Source organism: Diceros bicornis, chromosome 3 (assembly GCF_020826845.1).
Source record: "Diceros bicornis minor isolate mBicDic1 chromosome 3, mDicBic1.mat.cur, whole genome shotgun sequence".
Classification (NCBI taxonomy): domain Eukaryota; kingdom Metazoa; phylum Chordata; class Mammalia; order Perissodactyla; family Rhinocerotidae; genus Diceros; species Diceros bicornis.
The window spans coordinates 89,842,528-89,870,472 of record NC_080742.1 but is presented as its reverse complement, the minus strand read 5'-3'; the positions used below and the strand labels follow the sequence as shown (position 1 = coordinate 89,870,472).

At 43.6% G+C, this 27,945-nt stretch overlaps 1 long non-coding RNA gene and 1 gene segment (V, D, J or C); one reads left to right on the top strand and one right to left on the bottom strand.

Annotated features, from left to right (window-relative positions):
- Positions 1-25,541, bottom strand: part of LOC131398307 (T-cell receptor beta chain C region-like) — a 287,482-nt gene extending 261,941 nt beyond the window's left edge. The window contains 2 exon segments of the C gene segment in view: positions 25,167-25,405; positions 25,493-25,541. Of these exon segments, the coding sequence occupies positions 25,167-25,405; positions 25,493-25,541 (288 nt within the window).
- Positions 23,855-27,331, top strand: LOC131398332 (uncharacterized). The gene is made up of 3 exons (XR_009216861.1): positions 23,855-23,941; positions 26,265-26,422; positions 27,074-27,331. It is a non-coding gene; the product is annotated as an uncharacterized LOC131398332 (long non-coding RNA).
- The last annotated feature ends 614 nt before the right edge of the window (positions 27,332-27,945 follow it).

Genomic DNA, 27,945 nt, shown 5'->3' with positions numbered 1-27,945 from the left:
CTTCCATTCACTCTGAAAGTAAAAAAAAACAATTCCATCTATTAATTCGTTAATCTCCATACTGTTTTTTGTCCTAATCCACTTCATCTTTCCTCTTTTGTTTCTAAATCACTTCTAAAATAAATAAATGTTCCAAAACCTTACTTTCAAAAGAAGTCAGAACTGTTTTATCCTTAACATTCTGGGGAGAGTTAAACAATAAAAATGGGGTGGGAGGTTGAACCGATTCTTGGGGCTCCCACCAGGCTGCATTGTGAGTAATTAATTTCCCATTTTCATTCCCAGCATAACTTTCAAAGCCTCATTGGTGGCCCCCTTCATATGAGGAACAAGAATCACAATCCTTCCCAAAGAAGAGAAGATTCCTCCAACTTGGTTATGCAGGAAAATGGATCCATTTCTGGCCCCTGAGAGTTTTCTTGAACACTGAATGATTTATTAGCGTGCCCCATTAAACAATTACCCTGTGGCTCCTTCAGCCTCACTATTTCTCTTCTTCACCAGCCTTCACAAGGAAAAGGAATAGTATGGATGTTAACTTCACCTTCGAAATAAATCATCCCACCTTCCAACCACTTAAAAAGCAAAACTGATCAGAACCAGCTTGGATTTGAGTTAACACTGTGTTCCTCCACATTTCACATACATGAAGCGACCTCTTAGGTGCCTCTCCCCCCTCCCTCATTTTAACAGTAGCTTCTCACAGAGCTCCCTTCCCTGGTTCATCCACATCCGTGTCTCTGCTGCATCTTGTGATAGGAATAATTTTCTCAAAGTTCAGGTCTTCTGGGGCCAGGCCACTGATCAACGCTCTCTAGCACTTCTCCACTGTCAATGTCGTGATGTGTTTACCTCCAGTGGTGTACGACACACATGGACCCTCCCACCCCTGGTATCTGACCTGAAGACCGACAACACCAAATGGTTCTAAACCTCCCCTTCCTCAACCTCCAGTGACCTTGTGGTTCCTATATCCTCCCACATAAGTGCAAACAGACTGAACTTTGAAATATGGCTGCACCATTTATTAGCTCTCAGACCCATGCCCAGCCCATTAACACTCTGAACCTCAGCCTTCTGGTCTGTAAAACAGAGTGAACACCCCTCACAATGTTTTATGAGGACTACCTGAGATACTGTATAGTCTGGTGGGTGTAATAAACGTCCATCCACTCCTCCCTGCCTGTCTCCTCATGTAAGGAAGTGCGGTTGCAGCTCTCAGACCTCTAGGACTGTGAGAGTTGGAAGAACTGGCCTCATCAGCTAGGTGTTGGGTGAAGAGAACTTGGGAGCACAAACGGGCCATTCAGTCACTTTAGGAAAGATCTGGCAGCACTTAGGTATTAGTCAGGCAGGGTATAAGACAATGATGGCAGAGCATTAATGTACCTGTCTACCCCCATCGTGTAATAAGAGGCAGCTACTAGCAGCAACTTAGGTCTAAACATAGCAATCTTAAAAAAAAACGTTAAAGTAGATTATGAGAAAAAGTATGCATGTGGCAGTTAATGTGTATAGGGGCCCCACTTTTGCAGGTGTATTTGGGTAGACAGGTTTGCATGAGTGTAGAGAAGAGGGGTGGGAAGACATACACCAAAGTGTTAATATTGATGACTAACTAAAGGCGAGATTGGATAGGAGTGTGTTTGGAGAGGGGAGAGGATTATTAAACATTTAACATTTTTTTTATACACTGTTAATTTATTTTCAAATTATAAAACATAGCTTAATCATATGAGAGCTTTCAATTCAGACACTTATACAGGTTGCAGAATTTTTGGTGTCTCAATGGGCAATATCCACAAAGGCCCTGTTATAAATGCCCATTTTCTTTGAATAAGCCAAGTGTAAAACAGCACAAGATCCTGGTGCCCATGACTGGCCCCTGCCTGGCGAGGTGGGTGAGCAGGGAGGTCGACACATTCAATGTTGATTTCAGTTTGTCCTGACTATGAATTAACATGGCTTCTACCCATGAAAGCCTGACACCATGAGGGAGTGAAGGATCTGACCTCTCATTCTAGACTAAGCTTTGAATAATTCCCTATTTGAAAAGGAAGGTAAATGAGCACCCTCCAGTGCCTGCATTTCCAAACTCAATAAAAATAAGTTACATTTTTATGTTTTCACAGGCTCTAGAAATGTTCATCTTTTATTTTTAATTCAAGTAGCAGTATTATTACAATGCTGAAGGTGCTGTTCTTCCAGGGTTCATCAGTACATCACAGCTTTGTCAAATATGGTTTTCTGAAATGAGTGGGAAGAGATGCTGTCCCTACAGAAGATGTTCTAACTCCAGTCTTTTTAAGGTTCAATTCTTTGAAATAAGTAGTCTATTTTTGCTCTTCACTGCCTAAGGAGATGAAACTGCATTAGTCTTTAAGGCATTGATATGAATTATTCAGGCAAAACTTGGACTTAGCTCTATCCTTGCGCCATCATAGGTGATCGTGTATTTGATTATTTCTATCATGAAAGACTCTCATGATTCTTCAAAGACTAACACATGGCCTCTCTCTCTGTAAATGGAGAAAGGCTGTCACAGCCTTTCTCATCTGGCAATGGAGGGAGAGCAGGACAGAGCTCTGCACAGCCTCCTGCACCACAGTCAGGATGTGGGCTGGAGGAAACTGGGGCACAGGAACAAGTGACCTCAGCTCTGTGTCTCTGGTGTTGCCCAGCGATACATGGAAGTGGACATCCACGATACAGTTCAGGGTATCAGGCCTCAGGGCCACTAATTTATCCAAGAGATACTCATGCCTTGGGAAAACCTTCCCTAATGTAATAGAGAAGCCATTTTGTTTCCTTCTCCATCATCTTTTAAAACAGTTTTTGATATTCTTTTTCTGATCATTCTGTCAGTGATTAGGTTTCCCATGTGGGAGACTTCAAATCCATTGGGGGCTGGAGGGAAGGAGACTGAAGAAAGAGACACCTCGAGGAAGCTGATGGGAAGATAGGAAGTGGCAGCCCTGCAGAAAGCCTTCAGATCCAGTTACATAAGCCTGTGATAAGGATTTCTCATCCCTCTCAGGACCTACCTGATCCCAGGAGACAAAGGGATGGAAGGTCCCAGCAGATGTGACCAGACCTCTGGGATGGTCTAAGTGGGAGCCTGGATGGTCTTCCATGAGTCATCCATTCCCTAAAGACTGTCCACTGGTGCCCAGAACTGCAGTTGGTGCTGGGAATAACATGGGGAATAAAGAACATCCACAGTCCCTCTGATGTGAGGTTTACAGTCTAGAGTGGGAGGGATTTCTGTTGAATTGTCACACTAGTTCATGTAAAATGACAACTGTGCTAAATGCTGGTGAATAGTATAAGCTCTGAGCCCTGATAACACAGGGATTTGACCTAGTAACAGAACGAAGAAGTGCTTCCCTCAGGAGGTGCTGGTTAAGCGAGATCTGGAGCAGGAGAACATCAAAGGAGAGACCTGTGCTGACAGAGAACAGCCTGGGAGTGGAGAAGACTTCTGATGGGAGGAGCAGGACATATATGAGGAACGAGCTGAGGACAGTGTGGTTGAAGCAGAGATGAGGGCACAGGAGAGAGGGACAACCTGGAGTGGACACAACAGGGACAGAGGCTTGTGACTGAAATGACAATGGTGTCAGGAAGACAGATTTATACAAGGCCAGCAGGGACAGAACATAGACCTGAGGGGTCAGCGGTGTCTGTGTGTATCCAGTTTCAGATAAACTCTCCTTCCTGTGAGCAGCTGGGTGAGAGGATTTCCTCTGAAAGTCCTGAGCTGTGGTAGCTCCAATGGCAGAGCTGCAGGAGGGGCTGGAAGAGAAGGCTGAGTCCCCTCAGACCACGGTGCTCACCCAGCTGAGACTGAGCTGGCGAGGAATCCCAGCACCACACAGAGGTCCATACGCACAGGGTGCATTGATTCTTAGCTGTGAAAGTAAAATTTAAATTTTACTAGAATAAATTAAGGAAAATATTTTCAGGCATTCATTTGAGAGAATTTGTTTAATGGGGATAGGCAAAAAAACTATCTATAATTTCAGTTACATTCAATTAAACTCTTGTACATCAAAACACACCATAAACGGACTGGCCCAGGGGTGTAGTGGTTAAGTGCGCGCGCTCCGTTTTGGCAGCCCGGGGTTGGCAGGCTGGGATCCCAGGCAGGACCTACGCCCTGATTATCTAGCCATGATGTGGCAGCATCCCATGTAAAGTGGAGGAAAGTGGGCACGGATGTTAGTCCAGGGCCAGTCTTCCTCAGCAAAAAGGGGAGGATTGGCAACAGATGTTAGCACAAAAAAGAAGGACAAATAAATAAATAAGCTGGACCAACAAGCTGGCAGAAGCAGCTGAGGATCAGCGGTGGAGGGAAGGCTGAAGCCAAAGAAAAACTTGAAAAAAAAAAATCCTCAAAGGCTGTTGAAATCCTTCCATAAATCCTGAACTACTGTAAACTCCATAGTTTAACAAAGTGGTGATTCATCAGTTTCACCATTTAGTCTTTTGTTAGGCTTTCAGTAGATTAGTGAAGAGAGGATTCGCCAAGCAAACAGCCTGCTCCCCTCTCTGCAGCAGGTCCTGTTGAGCCAGCACTTCCTGGGCAGGCTCCAGGGGGCACATGGGCACAGCAGGGGCTCATGGGGCAGCCGCACAGGGGGTTTGCATGACCCATGAGGCACAACTGTGGACCTCCCTGTCTCCGAGTTAATGGATCCCAAGTTAAGAAACGTCGCTATTGGGTGCAGACTTCTACCAATAAGAAGGCAAGGAGAGATACAGGGTAGGGAAGAATGACATTATTGCCCATATCATTTTCTAATATTTTACAAGAAAAAAATATCGAGGAGCTCATGAATCTTAATCCAAGCCAAAGGAATGGTAAGAATCAGCTTCCTCCCTTCATCTGCCCTTCACAACCTCAGAAGACTCAAACTCTGCTCTGTGCCCACAGGTAGAGACCTAGTTTGTAGTCTCTTTGTGCTAACTCTACACTTGACCTCGTTTGGGTCTAACGTTGCTGTTTGATGCATCTACTAGCATTTCTCCTAAGTGGTTTGTTTAGTTGTATGTTTTATAACTTGTTATTGAGAATTTTTTTCCTCCAGAGAATCACTGCTTGGTATTCAATGGTTTTGAAGCTCAAGGCAACTTTACGTAATAGTGTTAGACTTGGAGACTCCAGATCACTCGGAGTTTAGGCTCAGCTGCTTGCTGCTCTACTCTTCCCCACCGAAAAGAAGATGAAATGTAAACCTCATGTTGGACACTGCTGTGCCTCTGCTTGACTCATTACCAGAATATTCTGAATTGAGTGGAATAACATTAAGTGCTGTTTGCACTTTCACACACACACACACTCTTCATGATGAAGGACCTCAGGTCACACTAAGGTTCACTCTTCACGGCGCCCCTCAGACAGAGATGCCCTTGCTGGGAAGTATGGTGAGAACTTCATAGGGGCAGTGGTTCCCCTGGTGAGACAGGGGCCTCAGGAAGGAGTGTCCCTCATGCTTGTGGCTGCGTTTTTTGTGCAGAGAGCAGCTGGCTGTGCAGCGCTGTGGATTCACTGCCGGCACAGAGGTACAGGGAAGTCTGGTTGATGCTGGCCGACTCCAGGGTCAAGGAGAAATCCTCCGTCTTGTTTCGGGAGACGCTGTACCCTTCTGAGATATCCCCTTTCGCAGTCCTTCCGACACCACTTGAATAATGGATCAGCCTTGGCCCCTGCCCTGGGTCTTGTGGATACCAGAACATTGACAAATGGTTCATATTCTGAGAACATTCCAGGATCATCTCCTGTCTTCTTTGTATAATATGGTATCTCGACTTCTGGGTGATTGCAGCATCCATGGGGCCTGTAGGAGAGGCAGACATAAGGTAAAGATAAGACTTAAGGAGTAACCTGGATCAGCAAAGGAAAGGGAAAGGTTTGGAGCCGGGACTTTGCAAACCCATGGCAGAGGTTTCCAGCTGGGTCTAGAACTCACCTGCTCCCAGGAGACAAAGAGTCACACAAAAGAAGTTGAGGCTCATGGCAGGGTCAGGGTGAGAGGGGGCTGTCCCAGCTAAATGCTCTGATCCACAGGACTGAGACAGGGAGCTCAGAGGCTCTTCTCCAATGGACAGAGGGATCTGCCTGGGATGTCACTACCTGCCACCCCTGCAGATTCTCTCTGGTACAGGGTCCCTTCTGACTTGGTTCAGGCAGGGTCAGCTACTCCTCTCAGAGGCCTTGCTTAGCACGGCCTGCAGGGAACATGGGGTGTGGCCGCCATGCACTGAGTTTAGGGTGCACCCCACCCCCTTGGTTTCCCACATTCCTCTGAGACAGCTTCTCTATTGTGCACCTGCCCCTGACATCAAGGCTGCCTCGCCCAATTCCTTCAACTGTGGATCTCAGTCAAGTTGAGAGGGACCTCCCACTTCTCCCATAGCTGAAGGGAGCCTAGCAATAACTGAAAACTTCTTCAACATCTGCCTAATATAGGATCCACACCTAAATTTTTCTTAACCCTTTCCTCCTAGGCAGTTCTCCCAGACTATCCTCAGAGCCCCTTAGATCTCAGTGGCGTCACAGTGCCATCTTGTGGACAATACCTGAAGTTTCATCACTGTTTTCTTCTGCAATGGCCCAAGGGGTGATATTCCAAAAGTAGTATTCTGCAAGTTTTATGCTCAACTTCCTTAAACCCTAATCCCAACACTAATTCTAACCCTGATTCTATTCCTTTGAGTTACCATGCTTAAAATCCCACCCTCGTTCTACTTAACTATTATCATATTATCTGGCAGTTATAGTCCAACTGAGGTCTTTTCCCTTAACTATCTTCTGAAAGGGAGAGGGGTAGAATGGGAGGAATGGAAGGAAATAAGAAGGAAATAATATTTAGTCTAAAATAAGAAGAAAAACTAAGAAATTGAAGTTAAGAAGATTCTTTTGTCTCCATTACTAAAGATAAACGAAAATTCCCCCCCCTAAAATGACAATCAATGTTCTCTCCAAAATATAGATCAGCAAAGGCCTGGGAAGATAATGAGATCTTCTTCAAGATGGGGCCAAATGTGCGTGAATAAAAGGTAAAATTGGAATATAAGAAAAATATAGGTCGTCTTATAAGGCAATAAACAATCATGGAGGAAACGCTATCTAATGAGGAAAATAAGGATGCATCAAATTAAGATCAGAAAAGGATGCTCTATACAAAATGAATAAATTGTACAATATGTGTCTGCTGATTTGAGCAGCAGGGAGGCAAGAGATGATTCTGGAAGAAGCAGAGGAGTTGTGGGAGATAAGAAAACACTGGTGCAAAGTAGTGTTATAAGGGCGCTGAATCTGCCAGGGTCGTGTGGAGAAAAGTGGCCAAAATTGGGACTAGGTCTAGGAAGGAAGCCCCTGGAATGGCACTCCAAGGACCAGGAATTCCCCCTGTGCCCTGGCCTTCCTCAGTCCTGGGAGAAACAGAACAACAGAGCAAGGAGTGTTTTGCTGATGTCACAATTAAAGTAAGACCAGGAAATCTCCCTTCCGAGGACACTCATTCCGTGGGGAAAGAAATCTGGAGTCCTGAGCCCCCATATCTCTGATCAATGAATTTGGGGAGACTGTCATTCCCCTTACCAACCATGTAAGGCTCAGGGCACCTCTGTCATGCCGGAGTCTGTGACATTCAATCACAGTCCTGGAGCATTGGGGTTGTTTTTGAGGACTCCCAGGAACCTACGATCCATGTTCATATCAGCTCTGACCATGGCTGTAGATTTCACAGACACAAACTGCAGCTTCACCCACAGATGGCTGCAAGGTGTCATCACAATATAATTATTTATAACAAATAATATATAACAATATATAATATATCAAATAAAAAGGAATAGGGGCATTATTATAAAGAAAATATCCCCTCTTCTTGACTTAGAGATCTCAGGGAAATTATTTCATATCAAAGACTAGGGCACCAAATAAAACAGTCGCTAGAAATCAGATTTACTCAGGGAATCAGGAAACTGGAGCAGTTGTGAAAGTATGCTTTTGTCTAACTCTCAGGACTGGAGAGTGGGAAAATGAAAACAGAGGAAATGGGCTGCTTAAAAGAGCAGAGGAAATGAAGTCTTACTAATATCAATATTGTGTTTATCAATGAACCACCACAAAAGTAGTAAAGGCATTTACTTCCAACAGGAAGACAGACTTGGTACTGTTTGCAGAAAACTTACAAGGTGACAGGGGTAGAAGAGTCTTTAGACGAAAAAATTTGCCTGAGGAGGTAAACTTGCCAGATGGAGACAACAAAGGCAGAGGAGACACTGTTCACTGCACAGAGCCAGAGGTGTGTAAGTGGGCAGTGATCTTAAAGTCCTACAGAAGACAGTTTGTGCCCAGGACATTCAGTCCTTGCCTTGGAGGATTGAGCTGGCTCTGGGACTCCTAGAACCCAATGAGCCATAGTTATTTCCATCCACCGACATTCACAGCCACAGTATTTCAGGAGTGCATCTATGGTCTCTCTACCCAAAGGACAGATGTCCAAGTCTACTTATTTTTGCTGGGGAATGAATGGCAAAGAATAGCTTGTTTAAAGTCTCTATGAACTGCAAGAAGTGAGAAATAAGGAGTTTGTGAACAGGAAGGAGGTGACTGTGCCACACTGTAGCTGAGCTGCTGGCACAGAGATACATGCCCAAGTCTCCTCACTCCGCAGGCTGAATCTTCAGAGTTGAGGAGGATCCCTCAGGCCTCTCAGCAGAGAGAACTGATCATTAGGCATCCCTGATGTGTCTGATGCGTTCTTGTTCAAGAAGTAAATCAAAAACTGTGGGCCTTGACCCAAGGTTTGTCAGTACCAATAAAGGGTAGCATGACCAGAAATAGGTTCACACCTAAGAGCTACAGCCTGGCCTCTCTCTGTGACCCTGTGCCAGGGGACTGGGAGACTCCAGCACCTGTGTGACCTGTGGGGACGGAAGTTGGGAACAGTAAGGAGGAAAACAATTGTAATCATCACACACACACACACACACACACACACACACACACACACTGAAACTATTGGTTTTCTAAGGAATTACCTGCCCCCGGGAGACAGAGGGTCACACAGCAGAGGGGCCTGGAGCCTATGGCAGGGTCAGGGTGGGAACTGGAGGGTCACCAGTTCAGGGCCCTTATGAGCAGGAGCTGGGGGGACGCCCCTTGTCCCCACAAGGCAGTTCCCATAGTGACATCACTGCCTCTGTCAATCCTCACAACCTCAAGGACACATGATTTATATTATAACATACTTGGATGATTAATTTAAATATTTATAAACTCCTTTTTTAACAAAATCAATGCACAGGTAGTCACTTTCTGCTCCAGTGTTGTCTGGATGCAGCGGTCTCACATTCTATCTCTAAGTTTATCTTTACATCCACCTATCACTCCTCTGTCTACTGGGCATTTTGACTAGGATGTGTCAACAGCATCTCCTATACAAGATACCAAAGTTGAATTCATTTTCTTCTCTGCAAGTCAGGATCTCCTGTGAGCATCTCTGTTTCTGTCACCCTCCCCTCCATCCTCCTAGTCACACATGCTCAACATTATCCATTTCTTAGGCAAGCTTGGGCACTGTGGGCTTGACACGGCTTTGCCTAGAATGCAGTGACATATTCAGATAAGAAGGTGACAATGACAAGAGGTGACATGATGCCCTGGGAAAATAACTCAGTTGGAAACTGCTATTCCTTCTGCAGATCAAAGACCAATTGCCCTCTCTGTGTTCATTAATCTCCACGTAGTGTTATGTCTCCACAGCCCAGAGCAAAGCCTCATGTCATTGTAAGTCACCATGAATTAAAAAATAGGTTCCTGGAGCTGGCCTGGTAGCATAGTGGTTAGGTTTGGCAGCCTGGGCTTCGCAGGTTCAAATCCTGGGAGTGTACCAACACACTGCTTATCAAGTCATGCAGTGGCAGTCGTCCCACACATAAAGTAAAAGAAGATGGGCACGGATGTTAGCCCAGGGCCAATCTTCCTCAGCAAAAAGAGGAGGATTGATAACAGATATTTGCTGAGGGCTAATCCGCCTCCACCCCCCCCCCAAAAAAAAAGTTTCATTACAGCTATTTATGGAAGAAGACTCAACTTCATTGACCTTTAAAACACTGGTGTGTAATATGCAATAATAAATTTAACTGTCCTTCTGGAAACCTAGAAGCTGTGTTATAGGCAGTTTAACTCTTCCTTTCACTGTTATCAGGCATCTAATGTTCTATAGCCATTAATGTCCGGCCACTTTTATTAACCCCCATTTCCTTCAGGGGTGAGCGGTAGCAGGTAGCAGAGAAGACTGAATGGTTGAGAGCAAGGCTGTGGGGTCCGGGAGGAGAACATTCTGTAGCTCTGTGTCTTTGCTGCTCCTCCAAGCAGCACTGCTGAGTCCCCCATAATGGGGAGACCATTCAGATGTATAGAGTAAGATGTTTGGCTGACTTGTGGGAACATTGTCACAAGTGTCTGCTTATGATTTCACTATTCTCTTCCAAGTGTTATTACCCGTCCCACCCATGTGACTGGGTGTCCCAGAGCCTGGGTAACTCCATACATGGAGCCTGTGGGTGAAGGAGATGGAAGCTGGAGACAGTCCTACAAGTCTACTTGGGAAATGATTACAGTCTAAGAAAAGTGGATTCAGGGATAAAACATCTTCTCGAGTTCCTGTAATTGCTTTCTTCCAAGAAGAAAGGGACAATTGTGTATAAATTTATGGAACCCACAGTAGGATCAGGTCAGCACTGGGGCCTCTCCATCTTCCTGCTTAGGGCTGTGGTCCTAAGAGATGGTAGTACTGCTCAAGAGCAGTTTATAACTGCCTCACAAAATGTGTTGGAAGGCTTTCTTTCTTTTTCTATTCTCTATAATATTTTATATAAAGTTGAAATTATCTACTATTTGATCATTTGGTAAAATTTAACTGTAAACTCTCCATGCCTAGTGTTTTGGGAGGTGGGTGGACATCAATTATTGATTCAGGTACGTTACTATTTCATATATTCTCATTTCTTTCTAATTTAATGACAGTTTTCATAGTATTCTTTTTTTTTTGCGAAGAAGATTCGCCCTGAGCTAACATCTGTGCCAATCTTCCTCTACTTTTCAGTATATGGGATGCCAGCACAGCATGGCCACTAACGGAGCAGTGCAGGTCTGAGCCTGGGAACCAAACCTGGGCCACCGAAGCAGAGTGCGTTGAACTTAACCACTAGGCTACTGGGGCTGGCCCCATAGTATTCTTTTACAGTTTGAGCTCTCTTCCATTTTTACTTATCTCTTCTTTTTAATTCCTAATATAATTTATTTACCACATTTTTTTCTTCATAGTCCTGCCTTGTGTGTACATTTTATTAGTTTCCAAAACATTTGTCATTATCGAGTCTCAATATAGTTTGCTTTTTGTTTCATCTATTTGTATATTTTATACTTCTGATTGTATTTCTTCTACTTCAGGGGGGATTATTCTGTACTCTTTCTTGGATCCTAAGCTTAATCTTTAGGTTATTATTTTTCTGCACTCATTATCCTTTACTTCTAGAAATTTCTCTCAAGGGACGACTTTAGCTGCAGCACTTAATTATTGATACGTAGTATTCTCAGTATCTCTTATTTCTAAACATTTTAAAATTCCTATTAAGATTTCTGGTTAAACTAGGATTTATTTGCAATTATGTTTTGACATGTATAAATCTGTGGTTTTTAAAAATTTATCTTTTGTTTTTTCCTTTAATCATTAAGGTGCTATTTTCAGAGAAGGTTATCTTTATGATACCAGTACTTTAGAACTGATTGGGACCTCCTTCCTGGCCTAATAAATAGTCACTTTATATAAATATTCAACATGCAATTGGGAACTTTTTTCCTAATTTGGGTGTGCAGGATTTTATATTTTTTCCTCTCATTGGTCTCATTAAATGTATTGTTCAAATGTTACGTGTCTTTACCAACATGCTGTCTATTGATGTATCACTTATGAAGGAACTGTTGTTAAAATCTTCTAGCACAATGGCATGTTTGTTAATTTCTCATTTTAATATTGTCATTTTGGTATCTGAAGCAATAGTTCTTATACTTACGTGTTTGCTAGAATTTTAGTCTTCTAGCAGGAAGTGCAACTTGCCCATTTTGTAGTCATTAAAGTAACAGAACTAAATGTTAACATCTACCAATTTAGAAAAGCAATAATGATACATTTTGCTTTAAGTGCTTTTTTATATTTAAATGGCTACATCTGATTTCTTCTGGTTAGGGTTTTCTAACCACTCTGTGTCCTTAAAATTTAGATGTTTCTCTTTTCAATAGTATATAATTTGATGTTTTAAACATAGTCTGACAATTTCAAACTGTCAACATTTTAACAAGCAATGCCCACTAATATTGACATAATTAATGATATTTTTATATTTATTTCTAACAGTATTTTTTGTGCTTTATATTTGTCCTGCTTTCTCTTTTGTTCTCTTTATTCTCTCTTTTCTCCTTCTCTGTCTTCTTTGAATTAATTTGACTTCTTTAATATTCCCTTTTCTAACTCTGTATTGAAGTTATATACTCTTATTTCTGCCTTTTAATGGTTACTTTTATTTTTTTAAAGCACACACAATGGAAAGTCTATTGAATATCTCCACTCTTTTCAAACAAAATAAGAAAATATGAACATTTTCAGTTCAATTAACTTGTCTCACCTTGTATGCCAAAGATATTTTAATATTAGCACCCGTATTAGACACTAGTTGCAGTAGTCAGTCTGTGTAGATTTGAGGACATGACTATCAGATTAAATTGATTCCATCACGTATGTGTTCCATACCTTTCTCCTGGGATCATTTTCCATCTCTCTCAAGTATAATTTTGAGATCTTTATTTTTTTTTTTATTTTCCCCCCATGGAAACATTTTTTAATTAACCTCATTCTTAATTGAATAAGGACCATAATACTAATTGTTACTTTTAACCCTCTTTCTTGACTTTCACTGTTGCTCTCAGTCTAATTATTCCTTTGGGAGATATCTATCTTTTCTTTTGGCTGCTTTCAAAATCTTCTCTTTGTCATTCATGTTCTACAATTTCACTATGATGTATCTATTATCCTTACAGGGGATTCATTTGGATTCGTCTTTAATCTGAGGATTTATGTCTTTAATCACATCTGGAGAATTCTCAGTTAATGTCTCATACCATATCTTTTCTCTTTCTGAAACTTCAATTATATGTTAGAACAAAGAGGAAGTTGAATAAAATATTATGTATGATCTAATAAACTAGAAACTCCTATTTTTTCTTCCCTGTCATTTAATTTCTCTTTCATATTTCACATATAATTTTCCATGCTACATTCCAGGTAATTTTTTCAGATCTGTATTTTATGTTATTCATAATCTCTTTAAGAGTATCTACTCTGCTGTTTAAATTATCCATTATTCTTTTCAGTAATTATATCAATCATTTCTAGATATCTTACTTCATGCTTTTTTTGTTAGCTGATGTTTTTTAACATCAGCTTTTTTTCCTTGCTCATGTTTCAATTTCTTCTTGTATTAATTTGAATATAACTTTTCAAACTTTCATATGTTATAATGCCAAATGGCTGTCCATTTCAAATATTTACTGTTTCTGGTCACTTTTCCTCATTGGTTTTGAGTTAATGTTTTTAGTGGGAGAATATTTGTCTAACGTTAATCTGTGGAGTTCCTGAGAGGCTTGGATGGAGAGTACAGAACTTCAAGAGTACCTACTTTTTGCAAGTATCTCAAATCTAACTTCCAAGTGCATGAGTCCCAAAACTGTCTGCTGTCAGCCCAAAACTGGGCTGCTGAATAGATCTGGGCCCTTAGGTTCCTAGTTTCAGAAAATGCTGTCAGAGCAACCCGAGTGTTAGCTCCAGAAAGCAATTCTGATTCTCTGTTTCCTTTTAATTATACTCTCTCTATAAATTAGAGCCCATAAGGTCGTGGAGTCGTGATCTTCGCTTTGTGTTCCTCCGAGGGGATTATATATTGTATTTATTTATTTATATTATATAAATTCCTAAATTTACAAACATCCCCTCTTCTTTCCTTTTTGCCCAGCTCAAAACGTCAAGAAATATCCTAATATCAGAATTGCATTTATAGACCTTATATTCATTCAGGTTAAACAACATACCATATTTTAAACTGGAAATTCCCATAGCAACAGACATAATTGCTTGTGCAAACAAACGTACCTACGCTTGTTCGACAAGTGAACGTTCTTTTATAAACTCATAGCAGACCATCTCAGATGCAGGGGAGTTCATTGACTCTCGTATACCCTGGGTAACTGGGAACGGAAATATGAAAACCACTAGGACCCCAAGTCCTAGCACCAAAGATTTGTTCTACCATCTGTCAACTTAAGACTATTAGGGAACAAAAGTCCTCAGTTTCTACTTAGTGCTAACTTTTTCAGGTAAAATTAGTATGCTTTACTTTGCAGTCATATGTTCCCCTTTTAGTAGATTAAGAAGTCATATTAATGATGAATTAAGCCTGCCAGGCCAGACCTGGCCAGGAGAAGACAGAGCTCTTTGCTGAAGGACCAAGTTTCCTGAGGTCAGTCACTGTGGTGCAGGAAGAAGGCTGGAATCTGAATTATTTCCCTGTTGTTACAAGATGCTGGGACATGTGATATCCTGGTTACTCAGCTGACAGGGGCAAAGAGTGGTCATACCTGTCTTACCAGGAACTGATTGTGGTCAGTAGAGGGAAGGATTGCCCTGAGAAATCGTCTTTCAATCATCTTAGATGTGTTTGGGCTCTTTAGCCCTCTCTGCTCTTTCCTGTTTTGGGGCCAGGTCTCTACATGGGAAGCGGGCATCTCTGCAGCACTGTATTCTTGCTGCCATTGCAGAAATGCACAGCTATTTCTTCAGCTCTGAGGATTTAACTTTTGTTTGTCATCAGAACTCTGAGCTGATCAGCTCTAAGTAAAGGAAGAACATTTCTCAGACTGTGGAGTCTAAAGGGAGACTAGAGTGCTTGCCTTTTGGTATAACAGAATGGGATCCAGGGATGTTTCTAGAGATGGGATTGCATCCTTTGTCTCCTCACACTGACCAGGTGTCCACACAACTCCAGCATCACAGAAGCTCACAAGGGAGAGAGAAGCAGGAGACAGAGCCCTGCTTCTAAGTAGGGAGGAGATGTATCCACAGCCATGAGAGAATTTTACAGTTGAGACCTAGAAAATTCAGAACGCAGACATCCCAACTGTGTCCATAATTCAGATAGGAAACAAGTCTACCCAAAACTGTCTGGCCACCCGGTGGCACCTTCAATGGGAGTGTGAGATAGGAGTAAGTCACTACAAAGAAGAAGGGTCCATGTCCAGTGCAGAGGTAATAGCTTTTAAAGTCTCTGAGATGGGAAGGGATGTGACAGAGACGAGGGACTAGCAGGGTGGCTGGAGTAGAGAGAGATGGGTAAGCTATTTAAGCCTGGTCCAGGGAGATGGGGAGAGGAAAGACCCAGCAGGGCTTGTGAGGTGACGGACCTGAACAGGAAAGGGGGGCAGGATCAGATACCACATGAGGGCCAGGGCTAGGGGAGGACCTTACAGAGAGACAGCAGTGAGGTGCTCAGGGAGAGGCAAGGGGGTCTAGATGTATCTACTTACCAAGGACATTCCATACTGGAGGCCTCAGACTCAGGCCCATGACTAGAGTGTCAGAGCTGGGGAAGCACCTTCCCAGCTAGCGGGGCAGCTGCAGAGGAGAGAGAGAGAGCAACGGTGGAGACATGTCCACCCAAGGGCCTGTGGTCAGGGCCAGGCCTGGCTGAAACTGCCCTGGAGATGGACCTCAACACACACTGGGGTTCACGCTGCACACACTGGCCATTCGGGTCTCCAATTTCTCACTGTGCTAGAGTCTGCAAAGGGCTTGACTTAGTCCCAGGGTTCAGGGCCTCCATTTGCCTTTTTGCGCAGAGAGGAGTCAGCTGTGCAGCGCTGTGGTGTAACTGCTGGCACAGAAGTATACAGATGTCTGGGAGGGGGTAGCAGACTCCAGTTCGAGGAGGAAGTTCTCTGTACTTGGTCTAGAGACATTGTACCCCTCGGGAACATCTCCCTTTTCAGTGAAACCAGCACTGGTTGAGTAATGGATCAGCCTCAGCCCATGTCCCAGGTCTTGTCGATACCAGTACATAGAGTTGTGGCTCATATCATGGGCACATCTCAGTGTCGTATTTTCTCCTGTCCCCAGGACTTGGAAGTTTGGGCTCTGAGTGACACCGGCATTCACTGGACCTGTGGAAAAGGAGATAAAGCTGATGCTGCAGACACAGGGAAAGGTTCAGCACTGAGACCTGGAAATTTTGACTCATGAAAAAATCCCTGCCCAGGACTCACCTGCCTGCAGGAGATAAAGGCCACTGAGCACAGGAGGCCAACACTCATGGCAGGAGCAGGGCAGACAGAGGGGTCTTCTGGGTCTGTGTGCTGATGGAAGGAGAAAGGGGCTCTCCCGGGAGTCATTCTGAGATGTCACTCTCCCTGCCTGGGCCCCAGGGCCAACCTGTCATAAGGGGCCACGCCCCTTCCCCCAGAGGGTCAAAGCAAAAGTAAATGTATAAGGAACAGCTTAGAATGGGAAGAATGCACTTGTCTGAATTGACACAAGTCCTTGTTAATCTTTTTGCAAAACTGTTTGCAACTTTATGTGTATTTATTCCTGTGATATAATTTTTCATTAATTTATTGGTTTTGTGCATCTACATATTTCTGTGGCTTTGAATTTTAGTGAAAATCCTTATGGCTTTCTGATGCCTTTTCTGACTCATGCAACACAAATGCTCCTTCAGGTATCCCTTTCCACTTTGCTTATTGACCGCCATCCTGTTAAGGTCCTTCTACCTGCAATGATTCTCCTGGTATCTGGTTGCCAGACCTCAGGGGCAGGATCATCAACATTTGAGGAATCGTTTTGCTCTGTTTCTTAACAATTCATGACAGATGGGACAGCTGCCAAATGCAGCTAGAGCCCCTTCATGTTCCCCAGAACACTTGCTTCCCAGGTTTTGTGTGAGACAGCAGCAAGCAGAACAGCCTCATACCTGTGACTGAGGTGATGGCAGCTCAGCGCTGCAGATGGTCTACTGGCACAAAAGAATACAGATGTGGGAGAGACTTCAGGAGAGGTGGCAGACTCCAGCGTAAGTGAATAATGTTCCGTTTTTTATTTGAGACATCCATTCCATGGGGAGTATCTCCTTGGGGAGATTCCATGGGGAGCCAATGAAGAATGGCTGCCATTAATTAAGAAATAAATATCATGGAGCTCAAAAACTGTATCTTGTTGCACACAGTCCCACACTTAGATGGACCCTGTACTTGGTTCAACACTCTGCTGTCATGACATTCCAATTCTTAATAGCATTTGAACCACGGGCTCTGCAATTTATGTAGCTGGTCCCAAGTACATGGTTTTGGACCTGTGGTCACCTCCCAGTGTGCTGGTTTCCCTTCAGCAGAACCACATGTCTGGGGTCTGTGTGACTCAGGGTCTCTGGGGTCTTGGAGAGAAGGACACAGAAACTAAGGTTAGAACCTAAAGGAGGAGCCTGATGTTGTAACCACAACAACAAGCCTTGAAGCTGGGGCCTGGTTAGCCCATGAGTGTGTTCCACATCTGTGCCTGGGACTTCTCTGGTCCAGGAGACAGAAGAACACACAGCACAGGAGACTGGTGCCCAGGAAAGGCCAGAGCAGAAAGAAGGATTTACCAGTTCAAGCTCATTTTTTGTTGGATGGACACTGGGGTCATGGCAGAGGAAACCCTTTTCCCAACATGGAACGATCTCTCAATAAAGTCACTACTGCCCGTGGTCTGCTCAGCTGCAGAAAACAGTGTGTGAACAGGAAGCCTACCTATGTGTGTGTCTGATGGGGGCTCAAAATAATATCCTTGGAGATGATCAGTTTTAGTCAAAATATCATTACAGAATAATTTGAATGATTGGGTGCAAGAAAAAAGAAATGAATAAAAGTGAGTAAACAAATAACAAAAGCAGTTTCTACCAGCTAGAAAGACCTTTCTTTTTGCTGATGAACATTGGCCCTGAGCTAACATCTGTATGTGGGTCGCCACCACAGCGTGGCTGACGAGTGGTGCAGGTCTGCACCTGGGACCTGAACCCATGAACCCAGGCCGCCAAAGCAGAATGCACCAGACATAACCACTAGGCCACAGGGCTGGCCCCTAGAAAGACCTTCTGATGGTCATTTTATCAAACCATCTATCTCCACATAGAATTGTCCCTACTGTGGATCAGGTATCTCTCACGGTTTCAAGAACTTCTTTAACCATAACACATTCCAGGAGCACCTAATTCTCTTAACTGGTTACCTGTGTACTAAAGAAGAATTGTTTTGATGAGTAGAGATTTTAAATTTCCATTAAAAAGGTGCCTGAGCAAAACTGATCTATAGGGATAGAAATCACATCATTGGTTGTCAATGATGGAGAGAGCCATTGCAATGGGGCCTGAGGGAACTTTCTGGGTGATAGAAATGTTTTATATCTTCATAGGGTCAGTGTCACGTGGGTCTATACATATATATTCCTCAAAAATTATTGATCTGTTCAATTAAAGTATATAATGTTTCTTGTATATAATTCATATGTCAAAAAAGTTGATTTAAAAATGCCTGAGGAAGGATGTATGTTACATGCTCCAGTTAATTTTATGTAATGAATCAGCGAGTATAAATATTTCCATTTCTGTGACACTGAAGTCTTCAGCTATACAGTTTTTGTGCAAAATGCATCTATATCTACCTTTGCACATAGGAAATGGTGGAAGAGGCTGTCAGCGATGAGCAAAAAGAATCAACAGATCTCTATTAGATGCAAGGCACTTTATGCTTATTAAACTTTTATGCAACACTGGAAGATGGTATGATGGCTGCTTTAATGTGTCCACTTGACTGGGCCTTGGAGTTCACAGATATTTGGTTAAACATCAGACTGGGTGTCCTTGAGAGGGTGTTTTTGGATCAGATTAACATTTAAATAGGTAGATTTTAATATTAGATTAACAGTTTAATCAGTAAAGCATATTGCCTTCCATAATGTAGGTGGGCCTCATCCAATCAGCTGAAGACATGAATAGAACAAAAAGACCAATTTTCCCCCAGGTAAGAGAGACTAGTCCAGCTGATGGCCTTCAGCTGCAACATCAGCTCTTCCTGCCTAACAGCTTTCAAACTTAAACTTGGGATCTCCCTGGGTCTCCAGGACTGTTACCAAACCAAATAGGCTCACCTCCTGGTGAGTTAAATAAGACTCTACACCAGTGGAAGTGGTCTCACAAAGTAAAGTGTATTTGCAGCAAATAGGAGGCCACAAGGAATCATTTCCAAAGTAATGGCATCCGCGAACAAAGGGAATCAGGAATCTTTATTTTCATTGTGAAATAAATATTCAAAAAGGAGAGGCAGATATTCCCTTGCACAAGCTCAATTGGAGAACATGTTTCCACATAATGAGGCCTAAGCTCCTCCTGGAGAGATCTTTGCACTAAAAATAAGGCAAAGGTCATGGGCATAGCTCTTGTGATGAGGCTTGGTCAGTTTCAGGGTGGCTGGTGGTTACATCTCCTTAAGAAACAAAAGGAAAAGAAACGACTTGGAAAAACAGTTAATTGCTTCCAAACCCAACTTTGAGTTTCTGGAGGCACCTAGTCAGTGAAGCCTCACCAGCCCAGCTTGCAGATTTTGGAATTATCAGCCTCCACAATTGTGTGAGCTAATTCCTTATAACAAATAGAAAAAAATATATATATATATATACACACACACACACACACACACACGCATATAAATTCTGTTTCTCTGGAGAACCCTGATTAATACAGATAGATATTATTAGTCTCATTTTATACATGAAAAAACCCAGCCTCATATGTCAAGAAACTGGCCTCAGGTCTTGACTGGCAGCGAGTGTTGGAATTGGCATCAGAGCCAGGTGTACACGGCACCCTGTCAGGGCTCTTTCTCTACACCACTGTCTCCTGGGGAAACTGATCCCTGGCAGTGATTTCATTAGAGCCAGGGACTTCCGGGACAGCAGCCTGGTTTGAAGGTAGGCGTCTCTCTTTATGAAAATGCATTCTCGCATCGAGTTACAAACATGGGACTGAAGAGTGAGACAGACAGAGTTTGAGTCCCACTTCTGCATCCTGCTAGCTATTTGATTTGGTCAAGTTATTTAACTCGAGGGCAAATTCCCTCATCTTTAAAATGAGAACAGTAATTGCATTTGCCTCTTAGGTATTTCTCTGATAATTAATTGAAATTTTAAAAATGAAGGACTTTTACTTGGCATATAGTAAATTGTCAATAAATGATGGCATAATTTTTCGGAGTCTTCTACCTGGAGCAGAACTGAACTCTGTCTGTGCATTAATGTTCTCAGCGCTTACACTTCTGTAATGACCTGCACTCATGTGAAAGGTGGTTTCCATAGAAACAGTGAAATGTTCAAGGTAAATATTATACATTTAATAATGCAGACCTTAAACCTCTCAAAGGCAAGAAACATACTTATTTTCACTTTCTACTTTATGTGGTACAATACCTTGTACAAAGTAAGGGACCAAAAATGTTTGTTGAGTAAAAGAACCTAAGAAAGAAATAATAATTATCTATGTGCCTTTCCCTCATGGAAATTGTATCATGTACAGAAAGATGCACTTTTCCTTGCAAATATTGCATTCCCTTTGCTCTGCAGCTGGGAAGGCAGATCTGGAAACCTCCCTACTCACACAGCCTCCCTGAAAGATAGCACACGACGTAGGTCCATGCAGCAGCTACAGTGCAGAAAATTGTGCCCTTATTGTTTTGTCACAACGAAGTATCAATGGATATTCTTTGCCTTGAAGTCATATGTTCCTTGAAGTTGTCAGGAAAGAGGTCATGATAATCATATATGATGCATGACCTTCCCGTCCTGCTAATCTGGACCTAGAAAAGGGAAGCCAGATGAGACGACAGGTCTGGGGGCGGCGGGACCACGGGAGTTGAGGAACAGACTTGAGTTTGATTCCTTGTTCTGCCAGTTATGAAATGTGAAACCCGGGAAAGTTACTTCCCCTCACATATGAAAACAGGTAAATAATACTTATTTTGCATAATTTCTGTGAGCATAAAACATATCACATATAGAAGCAGCAGTAAGAGTGTCTGGGAAAGGTCTGATGTCTGTATCATGTCTGATACATGAGGGCCTGAGCCTGTCTGACTGGCAGCCGCCACCCTCGCTGTCACTTCCTGAGCTGGGGCAGGAAGGTTTTTGCACTGGAGGCTGCTGATCATGCGGGGCTGTGCCAAGCTGCTGGCACAGAGATACAGGGCCGAGTCCGTCGGTTCCAAGATGCTCACGTTCAGCTCAGAGCTTTGGTCAGGGAACTGTCGCCCTGCAAATCGAGCCGGGATGGCTCCTTTTTCGTTCTCTTTCTCATTGTAATACTGAAAGAGGAACTTGGGGCCCTGACTGTAGGCCTGTTGGTACCAGTACACAGAGAGATGTGTAGACATAGGGGAACATCTCATTGTCACTTGCTGTCCTGTTGCTTTGATCAGGTGTCGTGGTGTTTGAATGACTCCAGAATCTGCTGGGCCTGTTGGGGAGGAGACAGAAAGCAGCTGGGGGCAGAGCACAGGAGAAGCCTCCTGCTGCAGCCATCACCGGCAGGCTGGTACTTCAGGCATGGCAAACTCACAGCAGAGGCTTTCACACTGTGCCAAGGACTCACCTGCTCCCAGGAGACAAAGAGCCACACAGAAGAGGAGTCTGGAGCCCATGGCAGCATCAGGAACCCAAGACATCTCCTGGCTCAGGGGCGGGGTCTCCTGGGGTGAGTGGTTCTGACCTCCCGTTTCCCTGATAGCAGCATTTGCCTGTGATGTCGCTGCTCTGACATCACAGCTCTGTTGTTACTCTCTCACAGATGTCCCCAGCCCACTGTCCCCCTTGGCAGGACCCAGGGTGGGCTACTCTAGGCGCCATTCCTGTCCTGCCCAGCCCCTCAACAAAGGGTGGGTGTGAATTGAGCACCATCCTCATAGCCCACAACATACCTGATGTCCCTCTGCCTGCCCCTACCTGACACGGATTGCCCACCCTTGCCGCCCCCACCCCTTCACCCTCCACTTCCTGTGCAGGCTCAGGAGATGGCCTCCTTGGCGCCCACTGAGGTTCAAGGCGGGTCTCCACTTCCCTGGGCAGTGAGAGCCTGTTAACTCCATGTGTCCCCAGACCAGTGAACTCAGTGAACTCAAACCCTCTCCCTGAGGCAGGCATGTACCAGAATTCCCTTAACTGTCCTCTCCTGGGCCACTCTCACCCTCCCAGGGGGCCTTGCAGTAAGTACTGTGAGTCCACAGCGCCTCCAAGTGGCTGAAGGTCCACAGTCTCGTGGATTCACACCTTCTGCTGAATAAAGAATAGAAATTCCCCCCAACCCCCATGCATGCAGCCCTTGCACTCTACCCCCCGACACACACCCACTCTACTGCTCTCCCAACCTGGCTGATTTAGGGATGATCTCAAATCCCTCCTTTGCCTGTGGGGGCAACAGATTGTCTGATCCAACATTTCAATGAAGAAGGAAATAATTGCTGCACCATTGCAATTAGTATGCTAAATGGAATAGACAAGCCAAAATAATACAGACCATAAAAATAAACAGTCTGATAATCTCAAGCATATCCAGGCTGGAAACGCTATATTCCATAGCTCCTCCCGATTAGTCAGATCCATATATTTCCAGATTTTCTATTTAAATTAATTATTACCAAATTTTAGACAGTGTATTTTGTAAAGAGAGTTTATACATTTTACATATTTATTTCTGAACTTATAAAATCTGGAAATAAAAAACCCTGCAGCCATAGTTAAGGTCTATCCAATTGAGCCTAACATTTACTATCACCAACCAGAAGGACCTATGAGTTCTGCTCAGTGACCCAATGCCTCTTAATAAATTCTACCCAGAGAGAAACTATTTCCACTTTATATGTCTCCACAAGAAAACACACATGCGCACGCGTGCGTGCACACACACACACACACACACACTTATACTTTAATTACCAAGGATATCAAGGTTTTATTACTGAGAACATCAATTTTTCTTGATCAGTTTTTCAGGTTCATTTCTGAGAAACACCCTTGATGATGGCAAGAGATGTCTCTAAAGATGTGGTGGTGGCTGGTGATGGAAAATTCTTTACAGGATCGTGAAACTGGATGAATAGTACTGTAACATAATTTTCTCTGTTCCAAAAGAACATCAGCATATTTCAGCTTTAGATACAATTAGGTTTCTTTATAGAACTGGTCATCAGTCCTGGCTATGAAAGCACAATTGCTCACAATATTGCAGAAGGTGTATGGAAAGACAAGACTATCCACAATGACTACCCTTTATATTTCAGATAAGAGGAGATTGTCGTGAAGGGAAAACAGTGAATAATAATACTTCATGGCTCTATATAAGTGAGCATTTACTTATTCATTTTACAAGTGTAAAAGAGTATCAATTATATACTTGATTTTCCTAGGAGGTAAGGAAAGGGAGCAATATACTTATGGATGGAATTGTGTCCCCAAAATTCCTATGTTGAAGTCCTAACCCCCCAGTGTGAATATATGTAAAGATAGGGCCATTGAGGAAGTAATTAAGCTTAAATGCCATAATAGGGTTGGGACTCTGATCCTATAAGACTGGTGTCTTTATAAAAAGGAGAAGCGACACAGAGAGTTCTTTCTCTCTTTCCACCTGAACACAGAGAGACCATGTGAGGACGCAGCCAAAAGGCGGCTATCTCCAAACCAGGCATAGAGTTTTCACCAGAAACCAACCCTAGCACCTTGATCTTGGACTTCTAGCCTCCAGAACTGTGAGAGAATAAATGTCTGTTGTTTAAGCCACGCAGTCTGCAGTATTTTGTTATGACAACCTGAGTAGACTAATCAATGGTACAGTGCTGTGGAATGTCAGGGAGATAAGCAAAGAGGAAGGCACGTCTGAGCCAGTCCTTGAAAGATGAATAGTATCTGTCCATGTTGGTGGTGAAGGGAAGGGCCTTCCAGGCCATGGGAACAGAAGAGCAGATGTAGAGGATTTAAAGGGCATCGGTGTTGTAGGAATGTGGCGAAGAGCTGTGTGGTCACAGAGCTGATGCATCCCGAGACAGCCAAGAAGCGATGCTCTGAAGGTGACTGAACCTGGGTGGTGAAGTGTCAGAGCTGTTCCAGGGAAGCAGAACTGATCTGGGGGAAACTGGAGAGCCTCTGTCTGTTACAGTCAGGGACGGCGTGCCATCGTCTGTGTTTGGGAGACGCTTGACTGTGCCCAAGGAGGGAGGATTGGGGTGAGGAGTCAAGAAGGGAGGAGTGAGCATCAACTCCAGGGTTCTCACCATCATCACAGCATCTGCGTGGTGATGTCCTCACCAGCGAGCTGCCGCTGGGTGACGCCAGTGCTCTAAGGCCTTGCTTTATGTTGTCTGGGTGTTGAAGACATCGGGAGGAGGGGAGAAAAGAGATTGTGTTACAAATAGGACAGTTTTTTGGTTTTTTGTTTATATACTTGAAACTCTCTATTTTCAAGCATTTTTAATTACATTTTCTCTCCTAGACTTTCCCAAAATCTCAGTTTCTTATCCTTAAATTATATAAACCATATCCCTGTGATTCTATCTTCTAGACTACATGTTTATCAAATAATTTTGATCCCTCAATGAACTCTTCCTCCTGAAAAAATAGTGTACCAGCTATAAATTACAAACTCTTCCCTCTACCCTTGTATCTTAGAGGGCCAGGCAAGGAAGGTGATTTTGGAGTGAACCTATTCCTGCAGCACCATCCTCTGAACAGATCTTCTTGTACCCTGTTGTCCCATGTCCCTGATTGGCAGAAGAGCCCGAGGCTGCAGTTTCCAGGACCCTAAGTCATTTCTCTTTCCCACTGCAGACCCGAGGTTCTCATAGATCTGTCAGCTCTAACGTTGCTCCAAGTTGGGGCAGTGAGGTTTGTGCACAGAACATTGGTGACTCTGCAGGGCTGTGTCACTCCGCTGACACAGAGATACAGGGGCAAGTCCATCAGCTGCAAGATGCTCACGTTCAGCTCAGAGCTATAGTTACTGAACTGTTGCCCTGAGAATCGATCCGGGATATTTCTTTTATCATTCTCTTCCCCATCGTAATACTGAACGAGGAACTGGGGGCCCTGGCCCAGGGCCTGTTGGTACCAAGATATACTGTTGTGCCCAGAGATGGGTGAACATCTCATTGTCATTTGCTGTCCTCTTGTTTTAATCAGGTGTCTTGGTATTTGAGGTACTCCGGGATCCACTGGGCCTGTGAGGGAAGAAGACAGGGGCTGGAGAAGGAACACGGGAGGGAGTAAGTTGGTGCCTTGGATTCGGGTGCTGTCAGGCGTAGTACCTGCTCCCAAGAGACAAAGGGTCACACAGCACAGGAGCCTGGAGCCCATGGCAGGTGGAGCAGAACTGGGCAGGTGTCTCCCTGCTTAGAGTTCTGGTCCCTTAAGAGATGAAGTCCTGGGTGTCCCTTCTCTGATTGGAGATTAGGCAGTGATGTCACAGCTCTGATGTCATTGTCTCTGCTTGTTCCCTTAAGCCTGGCATCTCTTGCCAGGTCCTTGGCCTAGCTGATCCAGGAACCCTGTTTTCTCCTGCAAAGCTTCTTCCATGACACATGCGGCTGGACTGGGCTGGTCTAGGCTAGGCTGGGTTTAGGCAGCATGCGCATCCCCACAGCTCCTTTGCTGTTCCTTTGGGGCAGGTGTCCCTCTACCTGTCCCTGCCTGGGGCATGCGGGCTGCCTCCTCCCAGCCCCACACCCTTCACTTTCCCTTGCAAACTCAGGAGACTCCCTCACCACTGCATAGCTGGAGTTCATGGCTCCTAGTCAAGACAGTACGCCTGCAAATGAGTGTCTCTACTAGTAAGCCTTCTAGGGGAGTAAAAGCACCAAAGAAGGCTGTTCCTTAACCATTCTGGTATCAGACAGCTGGTTCTGCCCCAGAAACTTTTGGAGCTGGGCAGTTCCACAGCGGCCCAGTGTGGCATATGGGCCGGTAACCAAGATTTTATCTTTGCAGTGATGCAGGAGTCCTGAGATGTGTTTAAATTAGGAACTATTGCACCAGTGCCTGTTGCAGTAAGTTTTTGTTTTGTTTTGTTTTATTTTCTAGTGGGAAAACATTGCCACCCCCCCAACACACACACAGAACCCCAGACTTAGCTGATTTGGGATTTTGCAATGTAAGAACGAAAAAAGGTGGTCATGAAGGAAATATTTTGCCTTTGATAAGATTCTGATGATGAAGGAGATGGCGTAAACCTGGCCCAGGTAAGGTGGGGGTGCTGAAGGAACCCTGCAGAGGTTACCCAGAGACAGCCTGTCTTTCTTCCTGCAGATGGACTCCCAAGGATTTTGGGATAACTAACAATTAACTGAAGTTGCTTTGTGTTCGATGACCCCAGACAGCTTGCTCAAGGCAGACCATTCAGACAGGCCTGAATAGGGGGCAAGGCGCCCCCTATTCAGCTTACCTCAAAATAAAGAAAATAATACTCACGGTTCCAAGACTGCTGGAGAGTTTGTTTCTTTATCTTCTATCCTCTCTCTTTAGAAATCCTCTTTTTGCCTCTGTTCTTTGATAATAATATAATGCCCATTTCCCCATATGTGATTGAACACATGTGTCTGAGTTGAAATAAAATACTCTAATCCTCTACTCCTAGTATTCTAGGAAGGATAGTCCAGTCTGGATTAATGTAGGATAACAAAATAAACAGAAAGACTTGGGAAAATAGAATCTGAGAAGGACTCAGTTCCAGAACCAGCATCTTCCATTTGCTTCTTCTTAGTTTACTTCCAATCCAAATTTCTTTAAATGTTTACATTTGCCTTAATTTTTATTAAATTTACATAGTGCACTATATAGAGTGAATATAGATATTCTAATGTAATCTATTTCTTGACTTTCAAATTCCAAAGGCAACAACCCCGTCAAGTACCTTTGAGAAGAGATCCCTGATCTGGCTGCATCTGACATTGATGGTCACTCGTTGTGCCAATGAGCTCTGGTCAGTGACTAGTACCTCTTAGAAGATGCCTCCAGAGAGGAAAATTCCACCCTGAGTGAATCTCCATGGATATAAACAAGATGAAATTATCTCAAGTCCAGATGGCAATGTTCTGTAACTGAATACTTTTTATGAATTCTGTGTATCATAACTCATTAAAACCTTTTATAACAGCGGCTGGTGTGTCTTATGGAGTTTCTGCTGGTAAATGAGAATTTCTACAGAAAATCATAGAAATGTAAACAATCAGTATAAATCACACTAAGGAAAGTATATTTCTCTTCTTTAAAAGGAGTACCTGGCATTTTTTTAATTCAATTAGATAAGTTTGCTAGATTGCCAATCATTCCCTAACTATAAAAAATCAAACGATATCTATTGCTTCAGAGATGCCTGAGATCCTGTGATAAATTGTCATTATGTTTCAGACAAGAAAAATCCAGCTGACATTATAAATATGTATGAGATTTGAGAGCATTGGCTTCTGGAGTCTTCTAAAGTTGCAAACTAGCATCATCTCCTGGCTACTTCCCCAGAGGAACCTGATAGGGCAAGAAGCAAATATGAATACTAGAGACTAACCAAAATCCATGAGAAGCTTCTGGAAAGATGGAACCTATTTGGGGCTGGAATATGAGTAAGATGAGAGGCGAGACCAAGAGTACGGTGGGAAAACCAGGTGCTGGAAATCGTTTCAGCTCTGCTCTTGCCTGACTCCTTCTTTGCTTTGAAACAATTTACCTGATTTTTATTGCAGAAATCAATAGCAGGGTAACTGATAGC